General features: G+C 55.3%; 1 protein-coding gene across 2 annotated transcripts; it reads left to right on the top strand.

Moving 5' to 3' along the window:
* The first annotated feature begins 48 nt into the window (after nt 1–48).
* Nucleotides 49–20,119, top strand: MMP11 (matrix metallopeptidase 11). 2 transcript variants are annotated; one of them, XM_030958713.1, is made up of 8 exons: nt 49–151; nt 9,564–9,814; nt 11,486–11,629; nt 12,645–12,778; nt 15,412–15,659; nt 16,189–16,402; nt 17,731–17,988; nt 19,152–20,119. In XM_030958713.1, the coding sequence occupies exons 1-8, from the start codon at nt 86–88 to the stop codon at nt 19,283–19,285; spliced, it is 1,449 nt and encodes a 482-aa protein (XP_030814573.1). In that variant the 5' UTR covers nt 49–85; the 3' UTR covers nt 19,286–20,119. The 2 variants fall into 2 exon arrangements, with proteins under 2 accessions (XP_030814573.1, XP_030814572.1); XM_030958712.1 differs by lacking the exon at nt 49–151 and adding an exon at nt 456–742.
* Nucleotides 20,120–20,241: the final 122 nt, after the last annotated feature.

Here is a 20,241-nt window from a genome sequence, read left to right on the forward strand (position 1 = left end):
ACAGGAACCAAGAAACCAGATCTGTGCCTTGCTGCCTCCATCTCCAGGTGGCTGAGCAGATGGAGAAGGCTTTGGCATCTCCAAAATGCGGAGTTGCTCCCTTCCTTCCCCTCCCTCAGCATCCCTGCTCGGGAAAACCTTCTTGCAAAGGGTGAGTGCAAAAGTGAGCAAAGCAGAGCCCTGCACAGGCAAAGCAGGGGCTCAAACTCATTAAAACACGGCTGTGAGCTACTCCCCACGGGGACTGGTGCGGTCTCGACGGGCACTAAGAGGATGGGGTTTAGTCCTTGGTGCCCTTAGGCAGCAGAGGTGAGAGACACCTTTAAAGGGGCCCGTTTAAAGGCACCCCAAAGCAGGCAGGACCCGGAGGCCGGTGCCGGGCAGGCGTGGGAGGGGGGTCCCGCCCCGCTCCGCCCCCGGGGGGTGGCGGGGCGGAGCGGCCGGGCCGGGCGGGACCGGACCCCCCTCCCGCGATGCGGCCGGGCCGTGTCCCCCCGGCCCGAGCAGCCGCGGCTCGGGGAGAACAAAAGGCAGGAGCGGGAGGAGGCGCGAGGAGGAGGGCAGGCGGCCGCGGTGGGGGGATAAAAGGCTCAGCAGGGACCCCCCCCTCCTCCTGCGCCCCATGTCCGAGCCCGCTCCGCCGCCCGGCATGGCCCGCCCGCCGCTGCCCGCCGCCGCCGCCTTGCTGGCCGCCGCTCTGCTGCACTGCGCGCCCGCCGCGCCCGCCCGCCGACACAAGCCGGTGAGTCGGGACCGCCCGGTGCCTCCCTCCGCGTCCCCCGCCGCTCTCCGGTGCTGTCCCGAGGGCGGGATCTCCCCGGCAGATCCTCCGCTGAACGGGATGAGCTGTGTCTTCCCCACGCCGCTCCATCCATCCATCCCCGAGCCGCGCTCGGGATGCCGGCACGGGCGGCGCTGCCGGGAATCACCGGCCGCGGGACGCTGCTCCTGCCCCGGCCGTGCCTCCCGCTCCGCGGCTCCTCCTGGCTTCTTGGGGAGCTTTCACAGCCGTGTTCCCCAGGGAAAACGGGGACCGGGACAAGGAGAGCTTAGGAGAGGACGCGGCATCCCCCATCTGCTGCTTCAGAGGCAGCCGAGCCCCCGCTGCTGCTCCAGCACCCCCTGCGCGCTGCGCTGGCAGCTCCAGAAGTTACGGGGAGGCGCGACGGAAGGGATGAATCCAAGGCAGGCAGGAGAGGAGCAGCGGGGCTCTTTCTTCCTGCCCGATCCCAGCACCTGGGAGTGCGGCTGCCGGAGAGGAGCAGCGGCGTGCGAGGGATTTGGGGGACGGGAGAGGACAGAGAGCTCCTTGTGCTGGGAATGTGTGCGCGTGTAATCGCGTTATTGTAGACATGCGCTTCGCTGCTGTGCCATGAAATAATAACAGAGCAAATGCCCGGTAGCAGCCCAAGGGGATTAGTTCAGGTTCTGTCGATGGTTTTATTATCAGCTCTGTCATCTGAGCACTTTCTGACTTGGCTGCTAAATCTGCTGTGGGCTGGGACTTGGCACGGAGCAGCCTTGGCCCCCGAAGTGCTCGCATTCCTCCCAACGAAATGTCACCGCGCTCGGCCCCGCTCTGCCTCTGGGGAAGGTGAGGCCGAGCGCTCGCTGGTGGCACCCTGCACTCCAGGAATGATGCTGCTCTGCGGCTGCAGGCCCGTCCGGCAGCAGCAGGGGCTGGGCTGGGAGGGCAGAGCTCCACCCGCACGAAGCTGGAGGCTGCTGGTTCCCGTGGGCTGGCAGGTGCCTTGTGCTCTGCCCTGTGCGAGCTGGGAAGCTGCTGCTCCTGGAGGAACCTGCACAGCCCCTGGTCCTGCTCTGGCTGCCAGCAAGGGCCTGTGTGGGGTCCTGGGGAAGGGAGAGCCAGCCTGGGGTTCACCCCCTGAGCTGGAGCCCAGCCCAGCTGCCCGTGTCACCGTTCAGTTCTTGTGGCAGCACCCACAGCTGCTGAGTGCCTGCAGGGGTTGCAGGGGCTCAGCTCACTTGGCCGGTGCCCCTCGAGGTGGTTTGTGCACCAAACTGCTGAAGAGCACAGAGTTAGTGCAGGGTCCAGGGCTGCTCAGACTCCTGCTCCATCAAATCCACTGCCACGCTCCAGAAGGTCCCCCCAGGTGGCAGGCTGCCAACAGAGAGGGGATTTCTTCCTCATCCTCGGCTCATGCTCTGCTCTGTGAGTGCTAATCCTTCCCTCCTGGCTGGAGTAGCTCCAGGTGATGCTCCTGCAGGTCTGTTTTGTTCAGGAATGCCTTGTGCTCATGTGTTGGACCAGCCACATGGGGCTTGGCTTTCAGACTGATGTATTTGACTCAGCCTTTGCAGAGATGGTGGGTGCATTGGTTGGGTTGGAGATGGACAGGTGATCCCCCATCCTTTCACATAGCAGTTCTGTCACACCAAACAACTGCTCTTTTGTGTTCCTCATCTGCTGTCAAGGCTTCTGAAGGTTATTCTGCTGCCTCTGAGGTGCAGCCAGTTCTACACGATGGAGGTGGCAGCAGGGGAACATGGGGGTGCAGGACAGCTGAGGTGGCACTGCCAGGCTGACAGAGGCCTGGCCACCCTCTGCCCTCGCTCACAGAGAGCTGTGCCACGCCATCCCGTGCTCCCTGCTCTGACTGCTCCAGCCTGCTGCACAAAGGGATGTTTCCCTCACGTCTGACAGCAGCTCATTTCCTGTCTGGGCACCTTTTGCTGTCAGGCGATGAATGAGAAAGGAGCCAAGGGGCTGAGCCGGGAAAAGATTCACACTCCAGTGAGACAGAGCACAGGAGTTCCTCAGGCTGTGCCAGTACGGGGCTGGGCAAGGACAGCAGGAGTTTGTGCTGCACCCAGCTGTTTGTGGCTGTTTGTGCTCCAACAGCGAGTCATAACAGCAGCAGCTGAGAGGGGAGGGAATCAGGGCTAAGATTCACTTTAAAGCCAGGCTATAGGGCAAGTTGCAGAAGGACTTTTGTTCTTTGAGGCAAACCCTGTAGAGCTCCTTCACTTTTATACTAATGCCTAAAGAAAGCGAGAGCAAACTGAGAGCAGAGTAGAGGCTGGGTCTGGTGTCCACTGTAAAACTTGAGAACAAAAGATCTGCAGTCCCCCGGCTGTGCACGCGCAGACACGGAATTCCTGCCCTGCCTGCGGCTCCCCGGGGAAATCAAAGCCCTGCATTCGCTGGGAAGGTCTCTCTCGGTGGAGAAGTGGTGGGCACCCTCCCAGCTGCCAACATAACCCCTCAGGGGTGCTGCAGCTGCCCCCGGAGCACGGCAGGTTCCCCTCTGGCAGCAGGGCACTGCCTTCCCCACGGCCCCTGCTGCCTCGCTCCGGGCTCAGGCGGCTCCAGCAGGAGGGGTTTGATTTGCACTCCTTGGTCTGGCTATTTAAAAACTGCAGCCAGGGCTCGGGTAATTTTAGGCATATTTATCTTCTGCTCTGGGAGAGGCTCGAGACACATGTAAGCAGTTATTCCGCAGCGGGTTTGTTGTGTTTGTGCTTCACAGGCAGCACACAGACACACACACCCTGCAGTGCGGCAGGGATTGGGGTGCAGCTGGGAGAGGAGAGGAGAGGAGAGGAGAGGAGAGGAGAGGAGAGGAGAGGAGAGGAGAGGAGAGGAGAGGAGAGGAGAGGAGAGGAGAGGAGGAGAGGAGAGGAGAGGAGAGGAGAGGAGAGGAGAGAGGAGAGGAGAGGAGAGGAGGAGAAAGAGAGGAGAGGAGAGGAGAGGAGAGGAGAGGAGCAGTCTGGGGAGGATCCCCCTCTCCAGGTTATGTTGCTCTTGCTTCCCCCCTGCTTATCCTGCCCTGTCACCGTAACCTGTGGGGCTCTGCAGAACAAGGGGATGCACTGTGTAGGAGTTGTTTGAAAAGGATTTTTAGTGGAAAGTTGTCCTGCAGAGATGCTGGACTACTTTCCCCCACTTTCCCCCACTTTCCCCCACTTTCCCCCACTTTCCCCCACTTTCCCCCACTTTCCCCCACTTTCCCCCATTTTCTCCTACTTTTGTAGCTCTTTCCTACCAATCTCAAATACGTGGACAGGTAAAGAAAGGGTTTGTGGGTGTTCTTGCACTGGGGATGGCTCAGCCAAAAGCAAATGGGAGCACAGCTGAGTCTGCACATAGCTGCCCAGCAAAATGAAAAGCAGAGCACTCCAGGGGCTCACTAAGGCCACAGACATGTTTTTAGACGCTCACTGAGATCCTGGTGCAGACAGAGGAGTCCCAGCAAGGACAGGCAGGTGAACCAGACTTCCTCCTGTTGGTGGATTTGGGCAGGAGAGAGGCACTGGTAGCTCATGGCTCCCCTTAGCTTGGATGTAAGTGCACAATGAACAAAACATCTCAATCCCCTTCCTCCCCCGCCACATCCTAGAGCAGTTTCTTCGTTTCAAGGGGAATTCTAGGTCATCAGATTAAGGGCTCTTGAAACCTTTTGCTATGTCAGCATCCTGGGGCTCGTTTGCTCTGTCAGTACTCCTGTTTCTGGCAAACTGTTGCTTGGGTGACACCAGCAGCTTGGTTGTGGTGTTGTTGATGGAATAGTCTCACAAACTGTCACATAATTAAAATGTCTGATAATAAAAATAGTCCTGCAGTGTTTATTCATTTGCTTTCTCTTGTTGCACCAAAGCCTGCTTCTTCTCATTCTCTCTGTGGCCATAAACATTTGCAGTCCATAACGTTTCATGTTCCACGTTGCTTAGGAAGAATAAACATTTTCCTTTTTTCATTGCCAACAACAACTACCACCAAGTAATCCGGAAACAAAGCGTCAGGCTCTTGGAGGTAGTGCTGGACGGTGCCAGGGTGTGGAAGTGAGGGGAGAGGAAAGTCCAGCAGTGTGTGCCCAGCCAGGCGCTGCAGCAGCTCCTGTTTGGGCCCAGCCTTTGTGCTCTCCCTGTCTGCAGTGGGACCAGGCTGCAGCCAGCATGGAGCAGTCCTGGAGTGAAGAATTTTGTGTGAGCAAAGAATTCATGGAGGGGCTGGGAGACCTTGTCCTGGGGAGGCAAGATCAATAAATCTGCTGGCTTTGCCAGGGCATCATTTCCACTAACAGTGCCTGGACCAGGAGCACATTTAGCTCAGGGTTAGACCACACCACAATCACATTTCTGCTGTGAAATTCCACCTGCAGCATCAGCACCTTCCCAGCCCAGGCTGCTCCTGGAACACAACCTGAATAAAACGAAGGCTGGTTCCAGTTTTACCATTAACCATCAGCTGTAGCTGCACTTTCAAATCCAACCCTTGCAAATCCATGCTGGGCTGAGAGGCAGGCTGCACAAAAAGCTGTCCCTGCATCAGGAGAACAGTGCTGAGATCAGGCAGGGATATTGCTGTTTGAGGGGTGCAGAGCCCTTGGGGGGCATGGCCACCCCACAGTGAGCAAAAATGGGGTGAGAGAACTGCAAGAGAAAGCATCTCTGCTGAAATGAGGGCAGGAGGGCTCCGAGGTGCAGGCTTGTAGGGAGGAGGGGATAATGCTGCCAGCCAGAGGCAGCAAACACCAGGGCCTTGGAAATGCTCTGAGTAACAAAAGGAGGAAGCAGAAACAGAAGCAATGGAAAAGCAGGAGCAGGAGGGACAGGGAAATAGAGACAAAGTCCATGAGCTCGCTCCCCAAGTGAAGGGGAAGCACCCAAGACTGAAGGATTCAGGCTGTAACTTGTCCAGTCACTCCTGTCTGACAGGGAGAGGGGTCTCCTTTCATGTCCACGCCACAGGAGCAGCCAGGAGCCTGGGTGCACAAAGAGGACACAAGTTTGAGTTCAGGCAGGCAGAGGAGGATGGAGCCAGGCTCAGGAGAGCCGTGGGTTGGTCAGCAGCAGGCACCAGCCCCACCCCTGGGCACATTTAGGCTGATGCTCCCCTGCCCCTGTGCTGCTGCAGCTGCAGCTGCTCCCGGGGGCTCTGCAGGGTGAGTGCTGCCCAACACCAGGAGGTTAAAGATGCTCCTGGCTCCTTGGGATGGCTGGGACACTTCCTGGGAAGCTTGGCTGGTGCTCATCTGCCTCCAGCACACCCAGAGGTGATGGCTGCTGTATCACAGCACTTGAAGGCTGATAAAGCTGTGAGGAACTGAGTGGGCAGCCTGTACCTCCGCTGTGGCTTCTGCTGTCCCCTGGGATCTGTCCTTCCCTCCTGCTCCCCCTCAGCCTTTCAGTCATGAGGCTGCAGGAAGAGGCACTTTGTTGGTGAGGAGCTGTGACCAGCCTGCAGCACAGCCCTCTTTGGCACAGCTTTGCTCCTCTGCTGTCCCCACTGCCCTCAGCCCTTGGTTTCAGGCCTGGAATCCTCTCTGTGCCTGTGCTGTGTTCACATTTACTGACCAGCCTCTATTGCACAGCCCTGGCCTCTTGCTTGACTACAAGGCAGCTGTTCCCATGCCCAGCTGTGGGTTTTGCAGGGAGGGGCACTGCCAGTGGCTGCACACACTCAGCCAGAGGCTCAGATCTGTTTTGCACTCTGCTGGGACAAACCCTGGGATTTTCCTTCGCTTTTGTGTTCAGGAATTCCTTCCCCTCTGCTGGTGGGATGCCCTGATGGGTACCCAGTGCCCTCCTCCCCTTGCCCTCCCTGGGCAGCAGCAGGGCCCTGGGTGTGGTAGCAGAGCTCGGGGAACAAGGCAGATCTCCCCACGAGAGGGAGGGCTCAGCACTGCCTGGGAAGGATGCAGCCTTAAGCAAGCGGACACGGTATCTAACCCCCGGGAAGTGCCTGCAGCAAGGTGTGCCCAGCCAAGGAGGCCAAGATCTCCAGCCTGGGTGTCCCCTGAGCATTGTTTGGCAAGTGGTTTGTGCCTGTCACACTTCCCCTTGCCTGCAGTGGCATTTTCCAGCCCTTTCCTGCCATGGTGCTAATGTCGGTGCAGTGACGACAGGGACAGAGTCACTGTTTGTCCAGGGGCACACACAGAGCACCAGGGCAGGTCTTGCCTCCTGTCCCACCCACAGGAGCACACTGTGCCCCTTCCAGGACCTGCAAAGGGCAGGAGGAGCAGGGAGGGTGCTGCTGTTGCAAGGTGGGGTTTGGAAAGCTGGGATTCATAGCAGTGCCTTGAGGTGACCAAAGAGGAGAGAGAAACTGCCTCTGCTCTGCCTCTGAACAGGGGATTCCTCGGGGCAAGAAGGAAACAGGCAGCTTCTCCTCTCTCTGCTCCTGGGCAGAGGAGAGAGATAACCTCCAGTTCATGGCAGTGGCCCCAGCCTGTAAAGGAACTGGCCTTAAAACCAGGGGTAAGGGCATCTGGGTCAGCCTCAGCCCACCCACCCACCTGAGCACTCCTCGAGGGTTTCCCTGCGCTCCTAGGCCCTGCACTTGGAATGCCAGACGCATTCCTCACCCCAATCCTCAGCTGCCAGGAGCTGGCAGCGGGTGCACCCAGGGGCCGTGCAGCCCTGCAGGCTGAGCTCTGGTGACACAGAGCCATTGTGTGCCTGGTGTCATCGGCCCTGACAGCAAATGTTGGCCAGAACACGAACTTTGTCAGCTTGTGCTGCCAGCTGTCCTTTGCAGCAGGAGCTGCCAGCCCAGGCAGGGTGCCAGGCGGCTCTCAGAGAGCTCCTCTTAGAGGACAGGTACCTGCAGCCTGGCAGGGCTCCAGCCCCAGCAGGAGCAGCCTGGGGACAGCCCAGCCCGTGCTCCTCCTCCCCCTGAGCCCTGCATGGATGCTCAATGTGTGGCTGATGGCTTGGGCAGCTTTTGCTGTTCAGGGTGTGAAAATCCTGCTGTTCTGGATGGTTTCTCTCTTTGCTGGTGCAGTTCCTGTGGTGTCTGAGAGTGCACTGTGTCACAGACATTTCCTTTATGAAAAGTCCTCTCTCAGGATTTTTCCTCCTGAAGCTGAGAAGTGCAGCAACAAGATGTAAACAATAGATTGTCTGCTGCTGTGGAATGCAACAGGTGGATCTGTGATTGGTCTGGTGTGGATGTTTTGGTTCAGTGACCAGTCACAGGAGAGCTGGCTCTGGGAGCTTGTCAAGGCCAGCTCGTGTGTTATCATTCTTTACTTTTCTATTCTTAGGTTAGGTAGCAGGTTCTGGAAACTCTCCTTTCCTTTTTTTTGAGTATAGTTTAAATAGATGTATATATCATAAAATAATAAATCAAGCCTTCTGATCACGAGTCAAGGATCTCGTCTCTTCCTTCGCCCTGAAATCCTTGTGGCAACAACCCCAGCGCTGGGACACCAGGGTTGTACCAATGGCTCTGAGGCACAGGCTGGCAGGTGCCCAGCCACCAAGGGGTCTGTCTGTCTGTCTGTCTGTCTGGGGAGGACCAGCCAGCAGGCTGGAGCAGTGACAGACACACCAAAAGCCTAAAGTGATGTGTGGACACCCAGAGTGCCCTGCCTGGCTCCCCTGTCCATCTGTGCCTGGCTCAGGGGCACGGGCTGGGAGTTCAGGGGCAGAATCAATGCCAAGGCCTTCACACTTCATTCCAGCCCGCGTGAATGGGCCCATTGTGGCAGCAGAGGGTGGCAGCATGTGGATTACAGGCATCATGGCAGCGCTGGCACCGTGCCATCCTGACCCCCGTGTCGCTGGCAGGGCAGCCAGGAAAGCTGGCCTGCAAGGAGGCAGCTCTTTGCAGGAGAAGAAAGAGCTGCCTAAAGCCCAGGTCCTCCCTCTGGAGCCCTGTGGGACAGAGCCTGCCCGTTCACCAGTGCTGCATCTCATCTCCTCCTGCTCAAACACCTTTCATTTGCTGCGTAAAATCAGGCAAAAAAAAATAAATCTGTGTTTGGCCCTCTGCAGCACAGTGATGTGGACCAAGCACCTCTCGCTTCACAAGCCTCACAGCACCTTGGAGGTGACACCTGGGTTGTGTTTCATGGTGGCAACGTAGGAAACCGGTGGAAGTCAGCTAATTAGCATTAATTAATATTGTCAAGAGAAACCTTGCTTTTCCAAATAAGCGTGGGAGAGCCCAGGAGATCTTATCCCCAGCAGAATCACAGGTACAGGGAGGCAAGGGGACACAGCGCAGTCCTTCCCTCAGGCAGGGCTGGGGCTGCAGGGACAGTCCCTGCTGCTCTCTGGGCTGTCACCCCACATCCCCGTGTCCTGCTCTGCCGTGCTGAGACCTGCCCACAGTGCCAGGGCAGCAAGAGGACACCACGGAAGTGACAACAAGGAGCACAGCTGTGTGCTGGGGACTGAAGACTTCCTCCCATTAATGTCACCACTACCCCGGGGCCAGGAGGGAATAAAGGATGTAGGGCAAAGGGGGAGAATTTATTCCCTGGTGATTTGTTTTATACTTGAAGGGTCTGGTTCTCATCCACAGCTTGCAAAAGTATTTCCTGCAGGCCAGCTGCCAAGGAAATGTGGACCAAAAATAGCTGAGTGCTTCGTGGGTGCCATGGCATGACACAGTGCCCCCCAGGTGTGAGCCAGCCTCAGAGCAGGGAGCACGGCGTGTTTGTGGGGAGCAGGCTGTGCCCTACCAGTGGGGAAACAGCCGTGGCAGAGGTGGAACCCACTGCTCAGGACTGCTGCGGGCAGCTGCCCACCCCTCTGCAGCAGGAAGCATCTTCACGGACACTAATCATGGTTTTCCTTTTGCCTTTCAGGACGTGTCTCGAAAGCACCAGACGTGGAAGGAGCAGGCTCCTTGGCTGGCCGCCCTGGTGAGCGCCGTGGGCACGGGCGTGCCTGCCAAGGGCCTCCCCGGGGCGGCGGCGGGGCCCTGGGCCGGCTGGAACCCGCCCCGCTGCGGCGTGCCCGACCCCGAGCCGCCCGCGCCGCCGCAGGGCGGCCGCAACCGCCAGAAGCGCTTCGTGCTCTCCGGGGGCCGCTGGGACAAAACCAACCTCACCTACAGGTAAGGCAGGCTGCCTTACAGTCAGGCTGGTGTGGCACTCACATTGGTGTGGCACTCAGGTTGGTGTGGCACTCAGGATGGTGTGGCACTCACATTGGTGTGGCACTCACATTGGTGTGACAGCCAGGCTGGTGTGGCACTCAGACTGGTGTGACAATCAGGCTGGTGTGGCACTCAGGCTGGTGTGGCACTCACATTGGTGTGGCACTCAGGTTTGTGTGGCACTCAGGATGGTGTGGCACTCAGGCTGGTGTGGCACTCAGGTTGGTGTGGCACTCAGGCTGGTGTGGCACTCAGGCTGGTGTGGCACTCAGGTTGGTGTGGCACTCACATTGGTGTGGCACTCAGGCTGGTGTGGCACTCAGGATGGTGTGGCACTCAGGATGGTGTGGCACTCAGGTTTGTGTGGCAATCAGGCTGGTGTGGCAGCCAGGCTGGTTCACTTCTCCCTGCCCAAACACTTGGTCTGGTATCTCCAGAGCTGTGATGTGACCGTGAGAGGCGCAGGAGCCAGGGGAGCCACAAGCTGAACCGCGTCAGGCTTGTCCCCAGCAGCTCCTCATCCCCTCCTGAGCACACTCCACAAACACAGCTGCTCTCCTGTTGTGCACAGCCATTGCCTCAGCCCCAGGCAGTGCCACACCAGCACCCCTGGGCACACAGGGTCACTGCCCTCACACTGTCACTGCCCTCACACTGTCACTGCCCTCACTCTTGTCACTGCCCTCACACTGTCACTGCCCTCACACTGTCACTGCCCTCACATGTTCTGAGCTGAGCCCCCACCACCAGCACTCTCCTGCTGTGCCTCTGCGCCCCCAGCCACCCCGCAGGGGGCTCACCTCACAGTTTATTTTAAAGAGATCTTTTTATTCAGCTGTTTCTGATGGTCCCATAAACACCACTTCAGTGTACAGTTTTGCCCAAATCACGCCACACATTCTCTGTTGTGAATCGGCCCAACGGACTGCAGGGAGGGTTGTGCTGCCTCTGCAGCTGCCCTCAGGGCTAGGAGTGGAGAAGTGAGCACAGGCATATGGACCTTGACAGAATGTAAATCATCTTGTGCTTAATCCAATGCAGGAGATCATTCCTCACACCATCAGGAGGCTGCAGATAACAGAAAGGCTTATTCCCTTTTTTTTCTTTTTGGTCAGTAGTGTTAAAGAAAGAAACACAGCAGAGATTTACATACAGCAACTGTTAATGGAAGGGAAACTTCCCTCTGTGGCAGACCTTTCAGTCTGCTCCTGTTATTGGAGGAAGTGGGAGCAACTCCTCAGTGAACCCGAGTTTTGCAGTGGCAAAAAATGCAGAGATTAAGGAGAAGAAATCACATCACACCACTCTCAGGAATCTTTGTGGTGGCAGCCTTGCAGGGGATAGACCTGGGGAGTGCTGTGGCACTTCGGAACAACACAGAATCTGCAAAACTCTCCAGGGAGCTCACCTCTGACACATCAGCCAGAGGGTTCCAACACTGATGGGATTTATCTGCTGCACATGTTGCTTGGTAGAGAGGGCTGGAGCAGTGCATGTATGGATTGGAGACGTTCTGGTGCTGGGGATGGTGGCCCTGGTGATGCTGATTGTAGAGCTGTGTCTTCCTCACAGCCCTGTCCATGGGACAGCAGCTGATGCTCTCCTCATCCAGCGTCTGTTGCCTTCCAGAATTATCAGGTTCCCATGGCAACTTGTAAAAGCTAAGGTGAGGAGGACCATAGAGGAAGCTTTGAAAGTCTGGAGTGATGTGACCCCGCTGACGTTCACCGAGGTGCAGGAGGGACGGGCTGACATCGTCATCGACTTCACAAGGTGGGCACGGCGGGCAGCACACCCTGCCCCTGCCAGGGGAGCAGGGCTGGACCCAGAGCAGAGACCTGCCAGCACACAGCTCAGGCACTCACATGGAGGCTCATATTTCTGCTTTCAGACACTGGGATCGTTCCAGTTTTGTCAGTCGTGGGCTGCTGGGTGTGAGTGCAGCTGTTGCACACAGCACCGTTACTGATCATCCATTCATTTTCCTGGTACATTTACGTTTCTCTGCCCACAGGCTGTTTTCTTAAGCGTTTGTTTTGATTTTCCATCTTCAGGTCCTCCATCCTGTCCCTTGAGTGAAGGATGTAACTGTCTGCCCAAAGACAAATATAGTTTCTTGGTTAAGGGAATCTTGGCTCCTGGCCTGAAATTCCCTTTTGGCAAAATACTCACTGGGGCAAAGACTTCCCTGAGCTGCGTGTTTGTACAGAGCTAATGAGGGCAGTGGAGACTGTCCAAGCAGTGATGTGATTTCCACGCTGTGTATTTGTCTCCCTCAGCTCTCTCAAGTGGCCACATCTCTCATGAGTTTCCTTCATTACTCATCAGTGGCTTGGCCTGAGTGAGGACCTGAGAGTTTGGCTGGGTTTTGCTGTCAGTTTTGCTGCCAGCTGCCCCTCCGCAGCCCCCACCACCCAGAAATATCAACTCAATCTTGGCTTAGGCAGTCACCTCCTTAATTCTTTAGGCTTCACAGTCAGTTCTGGGCTGGAAGCTGGAGAGGGAAGGGGGAGAAACATCCCTGAGAAAACATACAAACTCCCCAGAGCTTGGTGTGACTGAGATCTGCTTCCTCAGTGCTTGGTGTGATCAAGCTGCTTCCTCAGGGCTCTGAAGCAGCATTTGGCTTGTGGCAATTGAAATAGCTCTGAGCAGTTGATCTAGACAAGTGGGATGAACTGAGGATGAGGATGAGAGCTGCTGTCCCCTCTCAGCGCCTCCCACCTTTGGCTTTGTGATGCTGGGGCTCCATGACCTTTGTCTGAGGTGCAATGTGTCTCCCCTGCAGGTACTGGCACGGAGACAACCTGCCTTTTGATGGGCCTGGAGGGATCCTGGCACACGCATTCTTCCCCAAAACTCACCGGGAAGGAGACGTGCACTTTGACTATGACGAGACCTGGACCATTGGGAACAACCTGGGTATGGCACTGCTTCAGGGGGAGCTGTGGCTGCTCCAGGATGCTTGTCAGTGAACTTGGAAATGGTTCCCTGTGCTGTGGACAGGGACCCTGTAAAACTGACAGGGAATAACTATTTTTGTGGTGACCATTGTGATCTCCCACCAGTTAGAAGCTGGCTGTTAGCATTAAGGTCTTTTTGTCCTTCAGCCACAGCAGAGCTGGTGTCCAGCAGCAGGACCTTGGCTCCCCATGGATTCCTCTTGTGTGGAGCAGCAAGAGATGGCTCTTCTGCCCAGCCATGTGCTCTGCCACTGGGGAATTGCACCCAGCATTGGCAGGAGTCATTAGAAATGAAATGAGGAAAGGATGAGAGAAAACTGAGGATGGAGCTCTCTGTGACACTGTTGTCTTCCAAAGAACAGCCTCATTCCCAGGCCCTGCATGCATTGTTCACCATCTGCCCTCAAACAAGTCCATAAAGGGAAACCACCCAGGCTCCAGCTCTGTCCCCATGGCTTGAGAATGCTTTGACCATAAACAACACCACATCCAGTCAAGACTCTTTTTTAGATTTTTGCTAATAATAGATCCAAGCTGGTAGCTCTCAGCCTGGGCACTCAGGGTCTGGTGTCACAGTATCTCATGAGATACGGCACTACTGCCTGGGACCAACTGGAGCAGTGCCCAGAGCATCAGTTTCTGGAAGACTCACCAAAATTAACCCAGGTCAGCTCCTCCTCCTGCTTCCCAGTTTATCTACAAGGACAAAGAAATAATCACAAAGCACAAGTTAACCCCAGGCCTCTCTGGGGATTCCCAAAAATGCTGGCCATGTCAGTGGGCACCCCCAAAGCCCGTGGGGTGCCACTACCCTGTCAGTGCCAGCTGCAGGCCAGTTTGGCTGCATGGGGCACAGCACTGCTGTGTCTCCTGCTTGTGCTGGCCCAAAACAAGAATCACAAGCACAGGAGCTCTTTGCAGAGAGGTTTCTGCTCCTGGGGCAGGGGTGGGCTCTGTTGGTTCTCACCCTCTGTTGTTGAAGAATTTCCTGCATTCTCCCACAAAACAGTGTTGGGGGCAAACCGGGAACTGAAAGTGGACACCAGTTCCCTTGAGAATCCAGCTCTATTCCATGGCATTCGCCCTTCTCCCCCCCTCCCATATCATCCATAAATAACTGTTGTAAAAGCTCTTTGGAGCTAATTGCCATTTAATATGCTGAAAAGAGCTTTAGGATATAAACAGGGATAAATCCTTGACTCAGCTCTCAGTGAGACAGCGAAATCCTTGGCCTCATTTTACTGATGGGAGAGCAGGAGTGTGCCCTGGGGTCACTCCACGAGGACCATCCACGAGGGACACAGGGATGCTGTCCAGCACAGCTCCTTCAGCTGTGCTGTTGTGCACCTCCGCTGCAGAATCTGACAGCACAGCTCATCTGCCAACACTGGAAAGCAGCAAGTGAGGAGCCTGCCAAGCTAAACAGAAGTGTCTGAAAGTTTGTAATAAATCACTGGCATGGAAATCCCACTCTCCCAGCTGACCTAGATGTGTTGATTTAATCAGGTCAGTGCTGTGCAGATTTGTGGCTTCCAGGTAAAGCTGGCCAGTGGAGGAAGGCAGGGCTCACCTTCCCCTCCACCCTTCCCAGGGGTTCCTCCCCACTGTGTTCTCCATGCTCCTGGTGCTGAGAAGTGACCTGGGAATTCTCCCCTGGAGCCAGCAGGGAAATCCTGCTTGGAGCACCGAGGCTGGCTGAGCCACATCCCTGCTGCTCTCATCACTTGCGCTGCAGCTCAGAGGATTTCTGGCTGAAGGCAAGTGAATGAATATGCTGGGACACAGTGAAATTTACCAGCTTCAGAAAGGACCCTTTGGAAGCTAAACAAAACCTGCCAAACAATACAAGTTTGTGTACTGAATCCCTTTCCCCCCCCTCTCCTTTTGTAGATGCTCCAAGGTCATGTATTCCTAAAACACGGTCTCCCATAAATCTGTTTAAATCTGGTGAAGAATTTTCAGACCTTGACATTAGATAATATTTCATGGATTTATTTCTAAATGACACCTTCTTGACACAGTCCCCAGACAAGCAATAAATGAGCTCCCTCTGCTGTCTGTGACAAAGGCCTTTGGCAAGTGTTAATCCCAGAGTTCTCTTACCAACACCAGTATCTTCCACAGTGGGTGTGATCTAAGTGGGACTTGCTGAACTTCAGCTCTAGCCAACAACTTCAAGCTGGGTGGACAAACACCAACCTGAACAAACCACCTCCTACACATCCTTCTCTGTGCAAATTTCTTCTTTCCAAAAGTGCATGGAAAATCCTTTTCTTCCTGGTAGCTGAGGAGGTGGCAAGAGCCTCTGACAACAGAACTGCAGATTACCCATGTGCCCAAGCGTATGAATTGAGTCATGGTGCTTCTGAACCAGTGAACTCCTTTATTATGCCCTTAAAAAAAAAAAAGCCCTACAACATATTATTGAGCTACACAGAAGATATCTGGGAACAACACAGTTGGAGGTAGATTTCTCTTTCCTCTTTTTGGACTCCTACAACACATGTCAGTGTCTGGTAACTGGCAGGAACAGACCCAGGAGGCCAAAGCATGTGAGTAGACAAAAGTGTATTCCATCTTTTCCCTTTGTAGGCACTGACCTCCTGCAAGTGGCTGCCCACGAGTTTGGCCATGTGCTAGGCCTGCAGCACACGGCAGTCTCCAAGTCCCTGATGTCCCCTTTCTACATCTTCCGCTACCCCCTGAGCCTGAGCGAGGATGACAAGCAAGGCATCCAGTACCTGTACGGGAAACCCTCAGTGCATCCTGACCCAACCCCGACCCAGCCAGCAGAGCTGCCCCAGCCAGACCTCGAAACAAATGAGATCACCAACGTGGAGGTGAGTGCAGGGCTGCTCTGTACCCTTCCCTGACACCCTGGCTGGGGCTGCCCTGGCAGCAGCTCAAGTGTTGTCTGCCTCTTCCACCACTGTTGCCATTATAGTGCAAGAGTTCCATATTGCTAGAGTTTCATACCGCCTTGATGTTGTTTTTAGGCAGCTCCTCTAGGCACTGACCCTTCCTTGTACTACCAGTAACCAACTGACTCCCTTGGCCAACCAATCCGCTCCTTTATAATGCTCTTCTTATTGGCTACAGCTGTGGCCTGTTAACATCAGGCCTGCTCCTAATCCTTAATAATTAGCTCTGTTGCAACTCTTTAGGGGGTAAGATTACATTGTATACTTCCTTTATTTACTTATGTTCTATCCCCCTACACACCAGCACTGCTGAGCCCAGCCCAGCCCCTACAGCTGGCACTGGGATGTGCAGGGAGGGGATCTCCAGGCAGCCTGTGCCCAACCCAAACGGGGCTGCCGGGGCTCAGGGGGGCTCTGGGGGCAGCCCTGACCCGCTGTGCCTCGGCAGGCCCTGCAGCCCGACGCCTGCCTCACGGCCTTCGATGCTGCAGCCACCATCCGGGGGGAGCTGTTCTTCTTCAGCTCGTGCTACGTGTGGCGGCTCCGCGCTGGGAGGCTGCAGGACGGGTACCCAGCCCTGGCCTCTCGCCACTGGCAGGGCATCCCCAGCTCTGTCGATGCCACCTTCGAGGACCCGCTGGGCAACATCTGGTTTTTCCAAGGTAAGAGCTGGGCTGTGATCAGATGGCTCAGAAAGCTCAGTTACTTAGGGGTAGTCAGGACCCAGCAGGTTCCTGGGACAATAAATCCCCTGGAAATCCTCAGAAGTTCAGTAAGCCTTGTTATTTGTTTCCTTAACTATTTAAACTTTTATCACCTATTGAGGACTGAGAACAAGAGTTCACTTTGGTTTTAAACACAGCCACAATATCCCATCCTCCTCCCCTGGAACACAAACATCTGTAATGAGCCTCTGCCCTGGCAGAGGAGACGGAAGGAAACATTTGCTCTATCTCTCCAGCTGTCATGGGAAGCACTGTGCCAGAAGTGAACCCCAGCAGTGCCCTGGTTGTGCTTGTGTCCCCAGGGCCCTGCTCAGGGTGGGGACAGCATTTTCTGTGCTCCTCAGAGACCTGGATGTGGAAATTCCCTAGTACCCCACGGCTTTATGAGCCTACAGGGAGCCTGGGTGCAGAGCCAGGCAACGTCCAGCAACCAGAAAGATTAGGAATGAAACCACCTCCTGGCCATCTCTGGGGTTCAAGGCCAGCAACAAACCCTGTTTCAGCTCCACTGTTTTCTTTAATGCTCTTCCCAAGTGGAGGTTGGGATAGGAGGGATGCAGAATGACCTGGGAACTCGTTGTGGGTGTGCACACCTCACCTGCACTCCATGAGACTGAGTATCAAAATCACACCAGTGGCTCTGCAGGCAGAGCTCCTGCATGAACACATTTCTGAGCACCTGACCTGCACACAAGGGCTTACAGCACTGAAATTGGCAGGCTCCTACGGTGAGTTAAAATGAGATAAGGGGAAAGTATTACATGCCGTAGGCTAATTACAGAGATTCCCATTTTAATCTAATCTGGAACTCTGCTTCCAGTCTCTATATCAACTTGGCAAATTCTTCCTGGTTTCTGCAGCTCACTCCTTTCCAGCCACATGCCCTCTTTGTGCCTGTGCATGTCCACATGATTTCCAGATGCTGAGATTGCAGGGCAGAGGCTGGTCCCTCCAGCCAAGTCCTTTATAGCTTCCAAAATAGAGAAAATGAGAGAGAAATAGAGAAAACAGAGAAAAATGCTGCTGAAATGGACCCTCCTGTCCCCCATCAACACCCACCAGGCTGGACTGAGGTAGGATGTCAATCATTGACAGCATTTTGGACACACAACAGTGGCAGCATCCATTACACTTGGTGGTGTTTTTGCCTCTCAGGCACAGCTTCCTGTGGGAGCTGTGCCAAGGCACCAGCTCCAGTTGCACAGTTCACTGCCAAATTATCCGAGTTTTTGACCCCTTGTTTCCCTTTTCTGTCTCCTCAATAGATTCCCAGTACTGGATTTACGATGGTGAGAGACGGGTATCCGGTCCCACCCCCATCGTGGAGCTGGGCCTCCCAGCATCCCCAGTGCAGGCAGCTCTGGTGTGGGGGGCTGAGAAGAACAAGATCTACATCTTCAGTGGAGGCAACTACTGGCGCTTCAACCCCCAGAGGCGCCAGGTGGACAACATCTACCCACGGGCCATGGCCGACTGGCGCGGCGTCCCGGCCGAGATCGACGCCGCCTTCCAGGATGAGCTGGGTCAGTGCTCAGCCTGCTCTGCCTCACAGCTCTGCACATGTGGTTGTAGTGGATATTGCCCAGTCACAACACACCCATACAGTGTAGAGGGGCAGTTCCCACCAGTGGGGAGAGAATTGAGAAGTTGTTTCATTGCCATTAATTGCAGCAAGCGATATGTGAGTGTGTGATAGAGAGAAGTCAAATATGTGACCAAGGAATTGTCACAGAGTCCTGCCCACCTCTCACTGCTCCTGGCAAAGGAAGGGATGAGAAGACAACAGAAACACTGCCCACGCTTCTACAGGGGAGCTGAACAAAGAACAGGCTGCTTTTGGTATTGACCAGTGTGACCGTGTTCACAGGGGTCTCAGGATGAGGGAAGAGAGGAGGATCTGACTCCATGTTTCAGAAGGCTTGATTTATTATTTTATGATATATATTACATTAAAACTATACTAAAAGAATAGAAGAAAGGATTTCCTCATAAGGCTAGCTAAGAATAGAATACAAAGGAATGATAACAAAGGCTTCTGTCCCAGACTCTGTCTGAGCCAGCTGCCTGTAATTGGCCATTAATTAGAAACAGCCAACATGGGCCAATCACAGATCCACCTGTTGCATTCCACAGCAGAAGATAATCAATGTTTACATCTTGTTCCTGAGGCCTCTCAGCTTCTCAGGAGGAAAAATCCTAAGGAAAGGATTTTTCATAAAATCAGACCAGTCCTCCCGTGTGTGCCCCATGCTGAAAACAGTAGGGCAGTGTCACAGAAACACTGGGGACAGCCAGGGTGCTTGGGATGCCAAGTGTGGTGAGTGCCTCTTTCCTCTCTAAGGATGAAGTGAAACAACTCCCCACTGCTTCCAGAATCTAAATTCCAGGGCAGCTTGCCCACAGAACAGATGCTCTGAGCCGGTCTTCATATTTAAACCCACCAGGAAAATAAAATAAAATCCATCCTGTGTACTGTCCAAAAAGTAAAACTAGAGGTTTTATCTAAACTAAAACAGTGTGAAAGAAAAGTGAATGCCACAAGGCTGAGTTCAAGTAAAATCTCCTGTCTCTTCCAGCTCTTTTTCATACTGCATGTGTTGCAGAGTGTCAGCAGAACAAAATGCTGGCAAAGAGCTCTGAGCCACGTGAATGCTGCCTCTTCTAAACCGTCCTCTCTCACCCACAGGTTTTGCCTATTTCCTGAGAGGCCGAGACTATTGGAAGTTTGACCCGGTCCAGGTGAAAGTGCTGGAGGGCTACCCACGCCAGATCAGCCAGGACTTCTTCAGCTGCACACCCTCCTCCAACTCCTTCAGATAAGGGGGATGCCTGTGTCCTCCATGCTCCCCTGTCATCTCCCTTTACCTCCAGCAGCCACACAGAGGGTTCCCTCTGCCATTCCTGGCTTCCTTCCAGGCTCAGCATCTGACACAACAGGTGCCTGTCACAAGTGACAGAGTTTGCTCCTCTCCAGTTCCAGCAGCCCCAGCTTCAGTTGCTATCAATGTAAAAGCAGCTGCCATGTTCTTTACAGGCAAGGGAGGCCACTCTCTTCTAGCAATAACATCCCAAAAGCCACCAGGCCAGCCTGGAATGGGATCACGCTCACATAATTAACCTGAACCCATCCCGTAGAACTGATCCATGACATTTCCTATGTTTACATAACTCACTACAGCAGCCCTTCGCTGCTGCAGACGCTGGCCAAGGAGGAATGACCCCGAGCCCGGGGCTTTGAAGGACACCGACCCTACCGGCAGAGGAGGAGGAGGACAGCGACGTGCGGCTGCTGCCAGAGCCACTCCGCCGGGCAGCCGTGCGGACTGCCAGGGCCCTGCCGCAGCCCTAGCCCGGCTTGCCGTTGTATCCCCAGCACGCCTTAAGATTTTGTACCGATCTGTAAATAGACAAGGGGCCCCCTCCCTCCATCCCTCGCTCCCTCCCCGCTGCTGGGTGCCAGTGCTGGACACTGCCCCGTGCTCATCCCTCTGCGGTTCCCATCCCGGGATGCTCAGATGCACTGATCGCTCCCGAACCGCCGTTCCGGGCCCGGGCTGGCACCGCACACCCGCCGTGCCTGCCCAGCCTCCGGCCGAGCACCCCGGGCTGCGAACAGCCTCCTCCCCTTCCACCTCCCAGCCGAGCCCGGCTGGCGGCGCGGCGCTGGGATGTGCCGCCGTGTCCCGTGTGTATTTATGTTCCGCCCCGCCACAATAAAATCCGCCTTTTTTCTACATCCTGCCGTGCCGGCCGTGCCTCCTTCGCCCCGCCCGCCG

Source organism: Camarhynchus parvulus, chromosome 15, assembly GCF_901933205.1.
Source record: "Camarhynchus parvulus chromosome 15, STF_HiC, whole genome shotgun sequence".
NCBI lineage: Eukaryota > Metazoa > Chordata > Aves > Passeriformes > Thraupidae > Camarhynchus > Camarhynchus parvulus.